Source organism: Trichechus manatus, unplaced genomic scaffold, assembly GCF_000243295.1.
Source record: "Trichechus manatus latirostris isolate Lorelei unplaced genomic scaffold, TriManLat1.0 scaffold00106, whole genome shotgun sequence".
Taxonomy (NCBI): Eukaryota; Metazoa; Chordata; class Mammalia; order Sirenia; family Trichechidae; genus Trichechus; species Trichechus manatus.
In genome coordinates this window covers 6,980,724-7,000,032 of record NW_004444042.1, presented here as the reverse complement: position 1 = coordinate 7,000,032, position 19,309 = coordinate 6,980,724, and the positions used below count along the sequence as shown (strand labels likewise).

Genomic DNA, 19,309 nt, shown 5'->3' with positions numbered 1-19,309 from the left:
TGTTCGGCTGAGTTCTTTATCTCTTCATTTGATGTTCTAGGGTTTCAGGATTGTTGATTCTCTGTTTGGCTTAGTTTTTTGGATCTTTATTGTGGAGGGACAGCGTGGTGTTTCTGCCTAGAGCGCCATCTTGCCGGAAGTCTAAAATATAAATTTTTAATAAAATATAAATTTCTTTTTCAGACTGTTCATGCTGGTGTATAGAAACTCAACTGATTTTTGTGTGTTGATTTTGTACCCTGCAACCTTGCCAAATACATACATTAGCTCTAGTAGCTTTCTTGTGGATTCTTTGGGATTTTCTATATATAGAAACATGTCATCTGTGAATAGTTTTACTTCTTTCTTCCCATTTAGGATGCCTTTTATATTGTTTTCTTGCCTAACTGCACTGGCTAGAAGTTCCAGTATAATGTTGAATTTCAGTGGTGAAAGGGGGTATCCTTGTCTGATTCCTGATCTTAGGGAAAAATCATTTAACTCTTAATGTAACTCTGGGTATTAGGTATTATTCTCATTTACAGATGAGAAAACTAAGGCTTAGGAAAAAATTAACTTTCCCAGGAGCACAAAAATATTTGCTGGTTGCCCAGGATTCATACTTAGATCCACATAATGCCAAAGCCCATGCTCTGACCAGTAAACTATGCTCTCTCTGTAATCTGGTTCTAATCTACCCTCCAGGATTAATTGATACTAATCCCCCAATGTACCTGTGATAGTTATGTGTCAATTTGACTAGACCATCATTCTCAGTGGTTAGGCAGATATTATGTAATCATCCTTCACTTTGTGATCTGATGTGAGCAGCCAATCAGTTGAAAGGGGAGTTTCTTTGGGGTGTGGCCTGCATCCAATATATATGGATGTTCTGGCAAAGCTCACACACTCTCAATCCTGCATCCAACTCGTCATTCTCTGCCCTCTGGTTCTTGGGACATGAGCCAGCAGCCTGCTGTCTGACCTGCCAATTTTGGGTTCGCCAGCCCCTGCAACCACATAAGTCAGGAGAAGCCTCCAGTCTGACACCTTACTCACGGATTTGGGACTTGCCAGCCTTCACAACTCCATGAGCCATTTCTTTGAAATAAATCTCTCTATATATATGTTTATATATATATATGTTTCACTGATTTTGCCCCTCTAGAGAACCCAGCCTAAGACATTTGGTACTGCTGAGAGTGGTTCTAAAGGAACAAAATGGTAAGGATGAGTTTTCTGAATTGATTCTCTAGTAGAGCTAGTCTTTTTTTTTTTGTGGTGAAAAAATTTATATTTAGAATTAGCCAGCTGGACTCAGTTTAGATGATCCCAATTTTGTTGGTAACATCCACAGCATCATAGTCAGGAGCCAGTCAAGCATATGCCTTCTTCTCTCCAGCAGGTCTGATCAAGGTGTTGACCTTGGTGATGACTATGTCATAGAGTTTCTTCACAGCCTGTTTGATCTGGTGCTTGATGGCCTTGACATCCACAATGAACACAAGTGAGTTGTTATCTTCTGTCTTCTTCATGGCTGACTCAGTGGTCAGAGGGAACTTGATGATGGCATAGTGGTCAAGCTTGTTTCTCCTGGGGGCGCTCTTCCAAGGATATTTGGGCTGCCTTCACAGCTTCAGTGTTTTGGGTCACTGGAAGGTGGGTGAAGTGTAGATCTTCTTTTTTTTTGTGGCTGTGGATGCCTTTCAACACTGCCTTCTTGGCCTTCAACGCCTTTGCTTTGGCTTCAGTTTTGGAAGGGGCAGGGGCTTCCTTCTTCACTTTCGGCACCATCTTCGTAAAAAAGGCTCTACCAAGTCTTACAGGAACTGATGACTCTGCCTCCAGTAATAAAGAGGGCACATGTCTTAGCATAAGGTGGCAACAGAAATATGCAAAATATCACTACCAATGGATCAAATATTTGTGAGAGACAAGACTGTGGGTGATTACATATTTGATACTTTTCTACGATTTTATCAAAATGAGAAGTATAAGGAAGCTGGTTGGTTGGTCCTATTTTCACTAGACAAAGTGGTGAAACAAAGGGATGAGCTCAAAGCTTCAGAGTCACAGCTCAAGTGCTGCATACAATACCTGAAAGTTGCCACTTACACCTTGAAAGTCTTATTTCTTGTAGTAAAAGAACTTATATTGCTGAAAACCAAACCCAGAGTCTTATTATAAGAGTGGCTGAATTACAATGCCAATTCCCAACCTCAAATGGTGTGTGAAGTTAAAGTCCTTGCTTTGGCATTGACTGGGAAGAAATGGGATCCTGAAACTTGGGATGGAGACATATAGACAGATAATTAGGAAGCTGGAGACACTGAGCCCCTAAATTCCATTGAATCACTCCTACCAACAGAACCTGCCTTCTTACTCCCATCTGAAGAGATTACTCCATCTTTGTCTGCTAAGCCACCCTCACCAGTAAAACTATTATCCCTTCCACCCTCATCTGATGAGATTAACCCAGCTGTGCCTGAACAGTCTTTTTCTGAGATGTCACCTGGGGTATCATCTGAGGCAGATGCCTTACAAGACATGCTGAATGACTCCAGGACCCACCTCCACCACCCATTTTTGCTTCTAGACCTATAACTAGACTTAAGTCCCAGTGAGCCCCAAGAGGTGAAGTACAAAGTGTGACCCAGGAGGAGGTATGCTACATTCCAAAAGAAATGCATGATTTTTCTAATATATAGAAATGGAAACCTGGGGAATAAGTGTGGGAATGGCTATTAAGGTTGTGAATGATAGTGCAAGGAACAAAGTTGGATCAGTCTGACTTTATTGATATGGGCCCACTAAGCACAGATTCTTCATTCAATATTTCAGCTCAAGAGGTTAGAGAAGCATCTAATAGTTTATTTGGTTGGTTCACTGAAGCATGGTTTGAGCAGTGGCCTACACTAAATCGAGTTGAAATGCCAGACCTGCCTTGGTATACTGTAGAAGAAGGTATCCATAGGCTTAGGTAAACTGGCATGTTAGAGTGGATTTAGCAGGTTGGACCCACAGACCCACACATAGAGTGCCCAGAGGATACACCTTTTACCACAACGGTGAGGAACACATTCGTGTAGGGAGCCACAGCATCCTTGAAGACTGCTGTGATTGCTATTTTATATAAGTCAGATTTGACAGTGGGAACTGCTCTAAAAGAATTAAGACATCTAACTACAGTGAGGCTGATTGGACCCCATGGTGGTAAGGGCCAAGTGGCAGCACTTAATCGATAAAGACAAAGTAGGCATGGTTACCGTAATGGACAGCAGAGTCAAAGCAGTAATCAGAATAGTCTGACTCATATGGACTTACGGCATTGGTGTCCCTAGCAGTAAAATAGATGGGAAATCTACTAAATATTCACTTGATCTGTACAAGCGGAATGATTCTAGGTCAGGTGAATGGCAGTCTAATTTGAATTGCCAGAACAGAAAGTCATGGCCCCTTGATCAATTCCCAGACTTGAGCCAGTTTACATACCCACAACCCCTTGAATGAAGGGGAGGCCATGTCCTCTTGAGACAGAACACCACTGCACTGCCAAAATTTGTACCATTAATCTTTCTCCCAGCCTTCCTCAAAGGGATCTACAGCTTTTTATGAGAGTGACTATTTACTAGGGAAAAGGAAATAATCAGACGTTTCAAGGATTACTGGAAATGGGCTCTGAACTGACACTAATTCCAGGAGACCCAAAATGTCACTGCGGCCTACCAGTCAGAGTAGGGGTATATGGAGGTCAGGTTATTAACAGAGTCTCATCTCAGGTCCATCTCACAATGGGTCCCTGAACCCATCCTGTAGTGATTTCCCCAATTCCAGAATGCCTAATAGGAATAGCATAATCAGCAACTGGAAGAACTCCCAAACTGGATCCCTGACATGTGGAATAAGGATTACAATGGTAGGAAAAGCCAAGTGGAAACCATTAGAACTGCCCCCTACCTAGGAAAATAGTAGACCAAAAGCAATACAGCATTCTTGGAGGGATTGCAAAGACAGTGGTACCATCAAGGACTTGAAAGATGGAGGGGTGGTGATTTCCACCACATCCCCATTCAACTCGCCTATCTGGCCTGTGCAAAAACAGACTGATCTTGGAGAATGACAGTGGATTATCATAAACTTAACCAGATGGTGACTCCAATTGCAGCTGCTGTTCCAGATGTGGTTTCATTGCTTGAGCTAATTAGTACACCTCCTGCTACCTGGTATGCAGCTACAGACCTGGCCAAAGCCTTTTTCTTGATTCTGGTTTCAAAACACCACCAGCAGTCTGCCTTCAGTTGGCAAGGCCAGCAATACACCTTCACTGTCCTACATTAGGGTTATATCAACTTTGCAGCTCTATGTCATAATTTAGTCTGTAGGGAACTTGATCACCTTTCCCTTTCATAAGATGTCACACTGGTCCATTACATTGATGACATTTTGCTGATTGGACCTAGTAAGGAAGAAGTATCAATGACTCCAGACTTATTCATAAGACATTTTCGTGCTAGAGGGTGGGAAATTTATCCCACAAAAATTCAGGCACCTTCTACTACAGTGAAATTTTTAGGAGTCCAGTGGTGTGGTGCATGTTGAGATATTCCTTCTAAAGTGAAAGATGTAAGTTGCTACATCTGGCCCCTCCTACAATTAAAAAGGAGGCACAATGCCTCGTAGGTCTCTTTGGATTTTGGAGGCAACATATCCCTCATTTGAGCATGCTACTCTGGCCTATTTATCAAGTGACTTTAAAAGCTGCTAGTTTTGAGTGGGACCCACACCAAAAGAAGGCTCTGCAACACATTCAGGCTGCCATGCAAACTGCTCTGCCCCTTGGGCCATATGATCTGGCTGATCCAATGGTGCTTCAAGTGGCAGTGGCAGGTAGAAATGCTCTTTGGAGTCTTTGGAAGGCCCCTATTGGTTAATTACAGGGCAGACCCTTAGGATTTTGTAGCTAAGCCCTGTCATAACTAGTTTCCTCTGCAGATAATTACTCTCCTTTTGGGTAACAGCTTTTGGCTTGTTACTAGGCCTTAGTAGAGACTGAACGCTTAACCATGGGCCATCAAGTCACCATGCAGCCTTAGCTGCCCATCATGAACTAGGTGTTGTCCGATCCACATAGCTATAAAGTCGGATATGCACAGCAGCACTCCATCATTAAATGGAAATGGTATATACAAGATCAGGCCTGAGCAGGACCTGAAGGCATAGTAGGTTGCATGAGGAAGTGGCCCAAATGCCCATGGTCTCCACTCCTGTCACATTACCTTCCACCTCCCAGTCTGCACCTATGGCCTTATGAGAGTTCCTTTCAATCAGCTGACTGAGGAAGAGAAAACTCGTGCCTGGTTTACAAATGGTTCTGCAGGCATCACTCAAAAGTGGACAGCGGCAGCACTACAGCCCCTTTCTGGGACCTCCCAGAAATTCTCCCAATGGGTAGAACTTCGAGCAGTGCACCTAGTTGTTCACTTTGCTTAGAAGGAGAAATGGCCAGATATGTAAATGTATACTGATTCATGGGCTGTGGCCAATGGTTTGGCTGGATGGTCAGGGTCTTGGAAGGAACATGATTGGAAAACTGGTGACAAAGAGGTATGGGGAAGAGGCATGTGGGTAGACCTCTCTGAATGGGGACCAAAGAAATGAAGATATTTGTGTTTCATGTGAATGCTCACCAAAGGACGACCTCAGCAGTGGAGAATTTTAACAATTAAGTAGATAGGATGATGCGTTCTATGGATATCGGTCAGCCTTTTTCCCCAGCCACTCCTGTCATTGCCCAATAGGCTCATGAACAAAGTGGCCATAGTGGCAGGGATGGAGGTTATGCATGGGCTCAGCAACATGGACTTCCACTCACCAAAGCCAACATGGCTACCGCCACTGCTGAGTGCCCAATCTGTCAGCAGCAAGACCAACACTGAGTCCCTGATATGGCACCATTTCTAGGGGCGATCAGCTAGTAACCTGGTGGCAGGCTGATGACATTGGACCATTTCTTCATGGAAAGGGCAGTATTTTGTTCTTACTGGGATAGACACTTACTCTGGATTTGGATATGCCATCCCCGCACTCAATGCTTCTGCCAAAACTACCATCTGGTCCTTGGAATGTGAAGCCAGTAGCCTGCTGTCTCACCTGCGGATTTTGGGATTTACCAGCTCCTGCAGACCTGTGAGCCAGCAGCTATCGTCTGACCCGATTTTGGGTTCGTCAGCCCCTGCAACCACGAGTTAGGAGAAGCCTCCAGCCTGATGCCTGACCCACAGATTTGGGACTTGCCAGCCTCCACAACTTCATGAACCATTTCCTTGAAATAAATCTCTCTATACGCTTCACTGGTTTTGCTCCTATCGAGAACCCAGCCTGAGACAGTACCCCAAAATATGGCGTTTCCGCCTCTGAATTTCTGCTCTTGTTGTTCTATCCAGTTGTAATGCCCTGCCCTGTTTAATAAAAGTCTAATTCACAAAACTGTTTAATAAAATTCTAATTCACAAAACCTTCACTATAACTCAGCAAAGTGATAGCTCTTTCACTCTATTTTCTTAGCATAGCAAGCCTCTCTCACAGTTCTTATTCTACATTGCTGTCAAGTCAGTCGATCCTGACTCATAGAGACCCTACACGATAGAGTAGAAAAGCCTCCCAGGGTTTCCAAGGCTGTAATCTTTATAAGAGCAGACTGCCACCTCTTTCTCCTGCGAGGCAGCTGGTGGGTTCGAACTGCCAACCTTTTGGTTAGCAGCCAACTACTTAACCACTGTGCCACCAGGGTTCATTACACCCTGTGATAAAGTTATCTTTGTATATCTATTATTATTTTGCTTCCTAGGTTAAGAATAAGGATTGTGTCTCATTCACTTTGTATCTCCCAAAAGCCCCTATACAGTATCTTTCACATGACAGGTACTAAATGTTTTAAATGAATAAATGAATTCTAGCATTACCCCTATTAGAGTGGGCAATAAGAGTGTGTATGTGTCTATTGGGGTGGGGAAGTCATGGGAAGATTGTTGGAATGAGTACCTAGAGAATGTCCTAATCCTCAGAGTGTGAAAAGAGAAAGGTATCACGAAACAAGGTGTTTCAGTCATCTAGTGCTGCTCTAACAGAGAAATCACAATTGGATGGTTTTAACAAAGAGAAATTTATTCTCTCACAGTCCAGTAGGCTACAAGTCCAAATTCAGGGCATCAGCTCCAGGGGAACACTTTCTCCATTGGCTCTAGAGGAAAGTCCATGTCATCAGTCTTCCTCTGGTCTGGGAGCTTCTCTGCGCAGGAACCTCAGGTCCAAAGGATGCGCTCTGTTCCCAGCACTGCTTTCTTGGTGGTATGAGGTTCCCATGTGTCTCTGCTCGCTTCTCTCTTTTATATCTCAAAAGAGATTGCATTAAGACACTGATCTTGTCAACCTCATCAGTATAACCTCATCACAGTGACAGAATTTACAACACATGAGGAGATCACATATAATCTCATCATAGTGGTAGAGTCTACAACACATAAGGACATCACATCAGATAACACAATCATACAATACTAGGAATCATGACCTAGCCAAGTTGCTACACACATTTTTTGGGGGACACAGTTCAATCCATGACACAGGTGTGGTAGAGTGGCAAGCCCAGACAGAAAGCTGATGCTAATCACTCCCTTGGCAATGCTGAGGTGTTATGTACAGATAAGTAATACTTGCCAGTGTTTACAAAGTAAGATAAAACAAGTAGTTTAAGAAGGTCCAAACTGAGTTGATTATGTATAGACCAGGTGGTAACAAATAATGCCAATAAATTCAGGTTAAGTCTGATATATCCCAGGATGTCTAATTATAACACTGGGACCAAAAGCTGTTCTAGGAACAGAAATCCCCAAGAGAAAATGGGAAAATGAGCTATTTCTCTTGAAAAAGCCAGGAAATAAAACTACCAGTCTTCACAACCAACTCCATGCTCCCAACCCATTCTCTGACTTGTCCATTCTTGTACCATTTCAAGTCACTGACACCTTTCCATTCTTTATCGAAAATTGCTGGATAAGTTTTTTTTCTTTCCAGAATAAGGTAGTTATCTTCTCACTCTTCTTCTCTAGTAGAAGATACTGCCATCTGGTTCAAGTCAAGAATTACGACTTTCAAAAAAAAAAAAAAAGAATTACGACTTTCTCACAAAGGAAACTGTTAGGAACACGGTCTTTGGAAAGACAGATACCAGGGCCCCTTGTCACCCATTAAACCAAGACTGGTGTCCCTAGAAGCTACTGTGGTTTAACCTCTTAGCAATAAGTCACATCATAGGAGCTGTCATTCAGCTTAGAATCTTTACCTGGACAACGAATGAGATTGAGGATATAGTGGGTTTCAAAGTTGGCAACAATCTGACATTAGAAGAGTAATTTCATCACAACCTCCCAGCTTTCCAGGCAACCAGTCAGTATTTGGCTCAGCTATTTAAACCCTGCCATCCACTTTCTCTTCCAGTTGTCTCTTATCCAGCTGGCAGGAGCTTCCAAGAAACATGATATAGTAGGCATTGCAGTATACTGGCTGCTTGTTGGGGTTGGAATAGACCTGTTTGGGTTTGAGGGATGTGGAAGGGTTAGCTCCATAGGCAGTGATGTGTGTATCCAGGTCCACCAGAATCTGCAAAGAGGCTGTCAACTCCTGATGGCTATGGAGAGATATAAGAAAAATTGCTCTAATGATTATGAGAGAGAGGGGAAAAATTGCTCAAGAGCCTGACATTTCTAGACTCATCAATCCCAAGAGTCATCTAAGGCTAGACTAGGTAGGGCTATCTCTCCCTCTCAAGTGTTTAACTAAATTCCCTATTAACTGGACTTTGTTCCAGGAGGAAGAGAAAGCCAAGTGGGAATGAGAATTCTCACCAGAAGGCAGAAGATGAGCAAGGTGGAGAGAAATATACTCATCTATATAAAGGGAGGTGTGAGTGAGTCTGGGAGGTATCACAAATGGGAAGAGGTCAAAACCTGTAAATGGTCATCAGTGTGGGGATCTTATAATCACGAAGCAGCAGCAGGGTGGGCAGCCAAGCCTCCATCAAGTCTGGAGAGGAATGGAAACCTATGAAACAAAAGTAGAAATGGGAATAGGGAGGGGAAAGTTTGAGGTAGACCCTAAGCAAGATACTTCTTGACTGTGTCTACCCTATCCCTCACTTTGCTCACCCCCAGTACTCATCATTACCACCATCACCCACCCCAGGCTCTTCAACAGAGCATTATGCACACAGGTGTAGCACATATGGCTAATGATCAACCAAGGTCATCATCCTGTTGAATTTAACTAGACCAAATTAATGGAGTTCCAAAGACAGAAGATACAAGGTCAGGATTCCCAGGGGAGCCACACAATAATCCCCTAAACCCATGACTCTTACCTGGATGGAATCCTACCACCAAATCTTGATGGGCTATCTGCCCAGTCTCTACCTGCTCCTCCCAGAAGCCATGATAGAGACCTCTTTGGCTGCTAAGCTGAAATGTGCCAGGTTCCAGGAGTGAAGTTGAGGTGCTCTGTGAAAAGTCAGTAGCCACATATACACCAATCATGATCACACGGAGGCCAAGGTGTCCAGGAAACATGTAGTTAAGCTCATCATAGTCCCCAGGGCGAGTGAGGAATGTCTCCACATGGGAAGCACCAACCACATTCACTGTGCATCCGCCAGCCTTCCCGACATCTGTCCCCAAGGCCCGAAGCCCTAAGCCCAGAGTCAAGGGTTGTGACAAGGTATCTGTCTGCAGCCATTTCAAAGAGTCCCGCAGAACATCTGAGCCTGGCCTTGGTCATCTTACACTGGCCCACAGGGTGGTCATGGCATGACTACCTAGCACAGCATCCAGTGTAGAATTTAGATGTAACCTCCACATAGAAAACCAGGTGTACCAGCCCTGTACAACTTCAGCCGGCCATGGCCAGGGTCCTGAGAGTAGGACAAAATCACCTGCAGGAAAGAAGGAATAAGAGACGTGACCTAATCCTTCTCTGATTTCCAAATTCCCTCCTCACTAATGTTCAATAGTTCCTCCATATTCACTCCCCCAACCTGTAACTAGGGATGCCCTAGTTCCCTTCCCCAGTTCCTCATAACATGCTTTCATATCTTTGTCCAACTTTGACCACTATGGCAGTGTTCCCTAGGACCACCATTCCACCTGTAACCAGAAGCCATTCCATGAGACGGTCCACAGCTACAAGACGCAGCACTTGACAGACCCTCTTGTGTGCTGGCCAGTCTAACCTCTGGCATTCTGGACCACAGTAATAGACATTTCTGCAACTAAGAGGATGAGCCACAGAAATAGATGATATTCCTGCACCTAGGAAGAAAGATCACTGGGTAAGTGGGGAGAGGAGTGACATGATATACCAAATTTGGGGCCCATGGTTTTTTTTTTTTTTGGGTGGGGGGGAAGGCAGGAGCTATTGGGAATATAATTATTTTCTTAGGTCAGAGTGACACATCAGTCTCTGTCTGGAACAACTCACCATTCACATCTGTTAACAGAAAAAAAACACTGGGAGTTTGTGGCTGCCCTCCCATCACAGGTACGACTCTTGACCCTCATCCTCCTCAGGACCCTCATCTTACCCCCTGGGTACTCAAGAGAAAGGAGGTAAAGAGGATTCTCTGTCTCAGCCTCTCGCATACTACTAAAAATAGGCAGGAGCCCATCCCTGTTCTAATCTCTGTGGCCTGGATCATACAAAATGAGAATGGGCCCTAAGTTACTCTGAAATCTCTCAGAGCTTTCCTCTAGGAATGCAGTTTCAGAATAGGGTTATTTCTGGATGTCCCCCCATTATCTTCACAAGTCACCTCTTGCAGTATCTGAGGACCCTGGAGTCTGAAAGGCCACTAGGGAGTGCTCTACATTGAGCACAGAATCGAAATGTGTCCTCCATCCTCTGAAACATTTCTTGAAGACATCGAAATCCAAAGCCTGATATAGGGGTACCCCCATCTATCACCAACCTGCAGAGACAGCATGGAGGAGGAGTGGAAATAGGGAAAAGAATGTCTACAAAATCTCTCATGTCCCCCACCTCTCCTACACACTCCCTACTCCCATGTTCCCTAATCCCATCATTACTCTTCATTTAAGCAAATTATATTTCCTTTATAGCAATAAAACTGGCAAGAGTCAAGAATGAGAAAAATCCTCATTGCAAATACCCTGTATTCCCCAAATTATACTCCCTCTCTACCTTCTGAAATTACTTCTATTAGAGATAACACATCCCTCTCCCACAGAGCTGGACACTCACTTGTAGTCTTCATAGCTTTTTCATGTTCAGCTTTTGCAGGATCAGCTGGGATAGGCCAGGAACATTATTCTCCAAAGAGACGAAGCCAAATGCATCAATGCTAGGGCAGGTTTTGAGAGGGTCAGAGGCACAGGGGTCACAGCCTTGGGTGGGGTCACAACCATGGGAGCCACCGATGAGGGGGGTTTCTTGTGCTTTTGTTGCTGGGACCATGGAGCCATGGCCTGTCCACTGGTATCTGGGGACTATATGTAGAACAAATATGGAATGGAGTTTTGCAAGCTGGACACATATAATGTGTGTTCATATGTTAGAACTGACCTTTCACTTCTCATTCTAGTCTCTCAGGTTCAGGCCCTTCTCAGCTATCTGTAATATTTATTTAATATCTATTGATTACTGACTACCACAGGCAGTTGTGAAAAATAGAGGGGAAATAATTACATATAATTTTTACATATATGTGTGTCACATATAAAGTTATATATATAAAACGTAATTATGTATGTTGTAAATGCATAGAAAAAGGTCTGGCAGGGCTTATTTAAAACTGATAACAGTGATTAACTCTGAGGACGGGAAAAGGCACTGGGATGGGAGCTAGGTTGATAAATGGGAACTTCAGACTTACCTGTAATGTCTGACTTTTTTATAAGACTATATTCACATATTATTAGTGTATTTTAAAAATCAACTTAGAAGAAAAACAACAGAAAATGTTGTTTAAAACTACAATATAACTGGGGAATTAGCCAGTCTAATCTACTTCAGGAAACAAAATATGCATTTTAAAAGACCTACCATCACATTTATAAGCAAGTAGAAATTAAATGCAATACAAATGAGCACCACAATAATAAAACTTGTGTAGTGAAAGCAGGTTAGGCAAATTAAAGAAAAAAATTTCCTAAAAGGCAAGTTTTGAAACAGAACAGCCTACACCCACCACCTACGTAGCTGGGACTTTGTGATGTCTCCTTCCCTGTTCCCTCCTCCCATCCTTCCACAAGGGCTGAGCAGACAAAAGGGGCCAGTTGCGGAAAGAAAAAAAAAAAAAAACTTATGCATTCAATAAATATTTATTGATAAATTATTTGCAAAATACTATATGGAAACAAATATATGAAAAAAATATCATATAAATGTCTTGTAGGGGGGATTAGATGTAAACAATAAGGCAGTATGTAAATCCTATAAGAAAAGTGAAATTAAAGCAACTCATGGGAGGTCAGAAGACAAGTTTATCTTTAGTTAGTGAGCTAAAGGAAGACTTCATGAAGGAGGTGGCATCCAGAATGGACCTTAAAAGATAGGAATAATGTAAATACATGGAGATGGAGGACAAAAGAATTCCAAGCAGAGGGAAGAGTGTGAGCATAGAAAAGTAGCTGGGAACATTCTGGAAAGGAATGAAATAGAATGTCTGAGTTCGACTGTTAAATCTAATCCATACCCCATTGCCACTGATTCGATTCTGACTTACAGCAACCCTGTAGGACAGAGTAGAACTGGCCCATAGCGTTTCCAAGGCTGTAATCTTTATGGAAGCAGATGGCCACATCTTTCTCCGGAGGTATGTTCAAACACTGACCTTTCAGTTAGCAGCTGAGTGGTTAACCACTGCACCACCAGGGCTCCTTTGTTAAATCTAAAGAAGGCATCAAAGATATGGTGGGATATAAGTTAACAAGATAGATTAAGATCAAATGCAATGTTAAGGAGTTTAGACTTTCTTCAGTAATTTACAAAAGGACTCTAATTCAGATTTCTGAGCTGAAAGCAATATAATTAGAAGGGTTTTTGAAAAAGTTATCTATTAGCAATATGTACAATGAGTTGGAGATGGGATGGACTGCAAAAAAGGAGACAAAAGGTGAAGCAACACAGCATGCAAGATGTAATGAGAAAATGGAAAATAAGTGTTGGTGAGGACGTGGAGAAATTGGAACACTTGTACATTGCTGGCTGAAAAGTAAAATGGTGCAGCCAGTTTGACGGTTCCTTAAAAAGTTAAATATAGAATTACTACACAATCCAGCAACCTTCTCCTAAGTATGTACCCAAAAAAAGTGAAAACAGGTACTCAAACAAATACATACACATGCATGTTTACAGCAGCACTATTTACAATAGTTAAAAGATAGAAACAGCCCAAATGTCCATCAGGGGATAAATAAATAAACAACTTGTGGTATATCCATATAACAGTATATTATTCAGCCATAAACAGGAATGAAGTACTGATACATGCTACAATGTGAATAAACTTCAAAACATTATGCTAAGTGAAAAAGCACAAAAAGTCACAAATTGTATGATTCCATTTATATGAAGCATCTAGAATAGATAAGCCCTTAGAGATAGAAAGCAAATTGGTGGTTACCAGGAACTGGGTGTGGGGGTGGGGGTGAGTAATTGCTTAATGGGTTCAGGGTTTTATTTTGGGGTGATGAAAATGTTCTGAACTAGACAGAAGTGCTGGTTGCACAACAATTTGAATATACTAAATGTCACTGAAACGTTCACTTTTAAACGGTTAATTTTACATTAGGTGAATTTCACCTAAATAAGGGTGGAAGGGTGGGAGGAAGAAAAGGGAGGGAAGAGGGAAGAGGGAAGGAGGGAAGAAGGGAGGGAAGGGGGGGAAGGGAGGAAAGGGAAAGGAAGGAAAGCAAGGAGGGGGAGAGGGAAGGGGAGAGGGGAGGGGAGGAAAGGAAGGGAGGGGAGGAAGAAGGAAGGAAGGAAGGAGGGAGGAGAGGGGAGGGGGGAGGGGGAGGGAGGGAGGGACGAAGGAAGTAAGGATCTATAAAGATTGAGGAGCTAAAAAAGTATTAACCCCCAGATTAACTGTCTCTGGGGAAATGAGAAGATAAAAATGGTGACAGTGGTTGGTTCTACTGTGAATGTGGTACCTATTTAAGTTCAGATCAGGGATCATGTCTTATCACAAAAATATTCTTTTGATCTTTCTAGACCAGATCTGCTAGGTCATAAAGAAAAACTACAGAATCATCATTCAGCTGAGGTGTAGGTGGTAAAAAAACAAACTCCCAGAATCATCCAGCTCATATGCATATCTTACAATATGGCCTTTGCAAACTCCTGCCTTCAGGTTAATGGAAGAACTAATTTTTATTTTACTTTGTACTTTCTTTCTCCTCTTCCAGATGTTTCTAGTCTTTTAATCTCTCCCTTCATCCCAAGGGTGAATGGACGGATTCAGAGTCCACAGAATAGAAACAGCTGAGCTCCTCTGAATACCATATCCTCTTCATTCCTACCAATGAAGAAACAGGACTTAAAGATATTATTATATTTTAGGGCTTAAGGGTCTTGTCCCTTTACTAAAGTGTGGATGGAATTGCTCCTCTCACCTTCGGAATCCATTTCCAAGAACTAATCTGACTCTTCCCCCAATTTTAACCAACACATATTCTCATCACGTTTCCAGAATTATTACAGCTCTAGAAAAAAATCATTTATCTGCTTTATCCATCCACCTTCAGGCAGGATAACACCTCCTTCAACCTTGATGAAAAGGATCTATCTTTTCTTTACAGGTATGGAGGATACACATCTTTGATCTGAGACAATTCTAGGGTCTTAAATCCCAGGAACTATAAATATCTTCCTGATTTTCAACCATAAGACTTTCTGCTGTAATGGAAGCTAAATAAGGTCAGAAAGGTATTGCCTCACTTATCCCCATTTCCAAGGAACAGTTTTTCCTCCAATGGAAGATTAACTGTTGGCTTTCTGGGGGTTGGTCTAACTGGCTGGAAGTCAAAGGAATCACACAGCATGGGGAGGTGGTGGTGAAATCCCTGATGTCAGTCTCCTTTGTCTCTAGAGTATATTCATGACCCAAATGAGCTAGCTTTCTGGCAGGAAGGTAAGAAGGTAGGAGTGAGGAGCCAGGTCTTTGCATTTGCATCTATAGATTATCATCGGCTCACATCTGCGTTCTGTGCCCCAGGCCTAAGTTCAGGTCCCCTGGTTCTAACTTTCCTGCAAGCCCAGGCTGCTCCAAATCTGGGGGGTGGGCTGAGATGAATAAACAAACAAAACAGAGGGGACACAAGGGGAAAGGATGAAAAGAATTCCAGTAAGCTTGTGGCACTTTCCAGAGCCCATAGTCTACCCTGTCTACAAGCGAATCACTTCATCTTTTCTCTGATCATCCCCAGTGGTTTGGGCTAATTTATTCCCAGTATGTAAGAAAGAAAACTCCAGGGACTGGAGAGGAGAGGAGCGGAGATGTGAACTGGATAATCTGTTGCCATCAAGTTGATTCCGACTCAAAGCAACCCTATAGGACACAGTAGAATTACCCCACAGAATTTCCAAGGAGCACTTGATGGATTCAAACTGCCGACCTTTTGGTTAGCAGCCATAGCACTTAACCACTAACCACCAGGGTTTCCACATGAACTAGACAGCCATAGAAAATTTCTTATTCTTCATCTCCAAATTCCAAAACAAAATATTAGCCTATTCTCAGACTTAGGTGTCCATCTTTCTTCCTCTTTAACACCAAAAGCCCCAAGTTTCACCTGTAAGATACCTAAACCACAGTCATCCTTTCACCATCTCCAGACCAGGAAGACCCACCTAACTGTCTCTAATTCACCAGCAAACACAAAATGTCTTTGGAGAGGCAGGGAGGTGAAGGGGGAATGAAGCTGGTCATAGAGGCGTCTCAAAAGGGGCCAGGAAAGAGAGCAAGAAAATGAGAAATGCCTTAAGAACAACGCTATTTTGACCACACTCAGCTGCTTAATCAGTGATTAACATTCCTTGGTGTGACAAACACTTTACTCAACTACAAACTAAGCAAGCAGACAGGCTGATGGAAAAGTAACTTATACTGCTAAGCCCTCAGCTTCCTTCCTTCTCTCTATCCACTAAGTGTAGTGAGTGCTTCATCTCCTCAGATCTAGGTTGTGGCTTACTTGCAGCTGTCCCTTCATATCACTTTCCTCTGCCAACTACTGAAATGCTGGGTCTCTGTGATTAAGTGTGTCTGACCAGACAGACAGGCTGAATTCTCCCTAATGAGGCAAGCAGGGACCTGGCCCCTGCCCAGTGTTTTCTCTCTTTCTGATCCGTGTTCTCTGCCAAGAGAGCTCAGGACTCTGTCAACACTCTCAAACTCACCAAACGCCAGACAGGCTGAGGGAAGATGAAGCCTACTGCTTCCTCAGCCTCTCTTACTCAGGACAGCATTTCTGGTCTCAGTTCAGAGCTTTAAAACCAAACAAATCCACCAACAAACATAAAACTCGTTGCGATTAGTTCAGAAGTCAGTATCTGGTTGGAAAGAATAGGCATCAGCCCAGAGGAACAGGAAGTCCTAGAGTCCTAGATGTCACTCTAGATCCAGATGAGTTCCCCCAAGTTCAGCGTCGTTTTTGGTATAACAAACACTGCTCCAACAGAACTTAACAGTGTTCAATCTAGGTTTGAATACAAATATAAAATGGAAAAAAGAGAAGAGAAATGGCTACTTAACGATACAGAAGGAAATCAATTGTAGGAAAAACATCCAGAATTAATTTGTAAAATTCTCTTTCTTGGAAAGGAGAATAAGGTACTCTCTGAATGAGGGTGTCGGCAGGGGCACTATCCCTGTTTGTTTACTTCAAAAGAATAAATGTTCTGGAATATTAAAGTAAGCAAGATCAAAATTTTAGTTAATGACTAACATGTATGCTATTTCTAAGAAAGGCAAGGTAGAAACATAAGACAGGCCCAGGATGGCACGACAAATGGAAAAGAATCAATTCAACCATTGCCTCATTCCTCCCTATAATAGAAGCTGATCAGGGAATTTAATGCCACATTCCTAGTTTCTTATTACTTAAGGTATCAAGCTCTAGAACCTATCAGAAGTTGCTAAGACAGTGGTCCTATATGACTGCAAGACCTGGAGTTCTACTTACGTCTGGCCCCAGCTCTGTCACTTACCTGCCTCCACGAACCATCATCAAACTGGGGAACAGAACCACTTGCAATAAGGTCCTGAAATGTGGCAAATCAAATCCACATATGAATATATGCAGAAAATGGATTCCAAAGGAACCCCAACCTGTAGAAAGCACAAACTATAAGCAGGTAGGTGAAAGAAAAGTGGTAAGGATTCACCAAAACATAACATTATATAGATAGCTGTGGAAAAAGCAAAATGACTTACCATAGGCAAAACCCTGAATACAAATAGGGGTGATTCATTTTGAGCAAAGGTTTCAGGTCAACTTCTAATTTAACTGTCAGAACCTCAAAGGGATGGGTTTTGCTAATAATGGCTGTGCTGCAGAAGGCACAAGAAGTCAGAGGTTGTCTTTTCTAACCCAAAAGTGTCATCTCTGAACACAATTCAAAGGGGGATGATAGGTAAAAAATAAAATCTGATATTGAAAATGATATTTATATTTTACCATCACTACTACTTGTGCTAAGGAGCCCTGGTGGCACAACACTTAAGTACTTGGCTACTAACCAAAAGGTTGGCAGCTTGAACCACCAGACGCTCCACAGGAGAAAAGATCTGGCAATCTGCTTCCATAAAGATTTCAGTGTAGGAAATCCTATGGGGCAGTTCTACTCTGTCCTATAGGGTCACTATGAGTGGGAATCAACTCAATGACACACAACTACTACTTGCTCTGGTAGCCACTTAAATTTACAACTCATGGTGAATGCAAACTGTGAAAACTCGAGATCTAGAAGGATCTCTAGATCTCAAGTTTTCACAATTTGCATGCAACATGAATTGCATTTTTAAAAAAACTTCATAAATACTTCCATGGTTCACTGTGAAAGCAGTTATGAGGACTATAAAAAGAGGTTCCTGTTCAGCAGGTAGGAAGCAGTCTGTGAGACACTGGGTGATACCTTACCACTCTTAATGTGTACTACTTTTTCTGAGTTCTGTTCCTTTCTCTTACTTTCCTCTTCCATTTCATTTTTACCATCAATTCACATTCTTCTCATTTGGTAATGATGATTGATGTCTATCCATGATTCCCACAAACACTCTACAACCCTAGTAATGGCCCTGCAGGCTAAGGAAGTTCTGGGTACCTGACATACTAGTTAAGCTCTCACGTTAGAGACGCATAGCTTTCATAAAACAATAAACATCAAGAATCTTTAAAGTATACAGTGCATGATAACTTTAGAGGCAGCTCATGGGCTAGTATGCAGGTTAATATTATAGCAAATAGCAACTGTAATAATCAACAATTTGAGAAGTTTTCTTTGCTACCTGAAATTAGGTAAGTATTGTATTTTTATGCAAATAACGCATGCCTTCTACATTTGTTTGCCAACCATGCCCCTCCCCCATCGTAAGCACGCTAATTTTTTTTTACAGCAACATGTAAAAAAAAATTGGCATAGCAGTGCTTATGAAAATATCTTACTGGCAAAGGGCGCAGTTGGCAAACGTAGAAAGTGCGTGTTATTTGCATAAAATATGGTACACACGATTTAAATCAATTTGTTATAACGTGTATTTTTATAATTATTTTGAGAATCATAATTAGAATTACTATATGATTATATATTATATTATTTGCCAAATCCTATACTTGTCCTGATTATGGCAAAGATGTGATGGTAAGAAAATGCAACATTGCTAGTATTTTTTCTGCTTATTGTTAAAACACCCAATTAATTCCCAATACCACTGTAACAAAATCCTAGACAAAATACAGTATTACCCACAATAACATATTTTCTTCAATTAAAGTTAAGTGAAGATAGTGATTTTAAATATTAGATTTAGGGGCCCTATTAGGCATCCAAAGTCCTCTAGGGCTCAGTTACTAAAACGTATGCATAAAAAATGTAATGAAAGTTAAAAGAAAAAAATTATGAAGAATTTAATTCATCAAATCACCATGAATCATCCAGAAGAAAATATTCCCTGAGGGATATATCCCAGTTCTATTAACAGAATGTTCTGATTTGCGTGAGGTCAGATCAGATTGCATCTTCCAAATAAAACCCAACACAGAGA

The 19,309-nt window shown here is 42.0% G+C and overlaps 1 protein-coding gene and 1 pseudogene across 1 annotated transcript; both read right to left on the bottom strand.

Moving 5' to 3' along the window:
- Positions 1-1,263: 1,263 nt before the first annotated feature.
- On the bottom strand, positions 1,264-1,773 carry LOC101354102 (60S ribosomal protein L23a pseudogene; annotated as a pseudogene).
- A 6,248-nt stretch (positions 1,774-8,021) lies between these two features.
- Positions 8,022-12,298, bottom strand: MSS51 (MSS51 mitochondrial translational activator). Its single transcript, XM_004383230.3, is given in 8 exon segments — positions 8,022-8,665; positions 8,985-9,078; positions 9,395-9,961; positions 10,173-10,297; positions 10,838-10,993; positions 11,287-11,306; positions 11,308-11,393; positions 11,396-12,298. Coding segments are annotated over 8 exon segments (1,380 nt in total). The 5' UTR covers positions 11,508-12,298; the 3' UTR covers positions 8,022-8,445.
- Between the last annotated feature and the right edge of the window lie 7,011 nt (positions 12,299-19,309).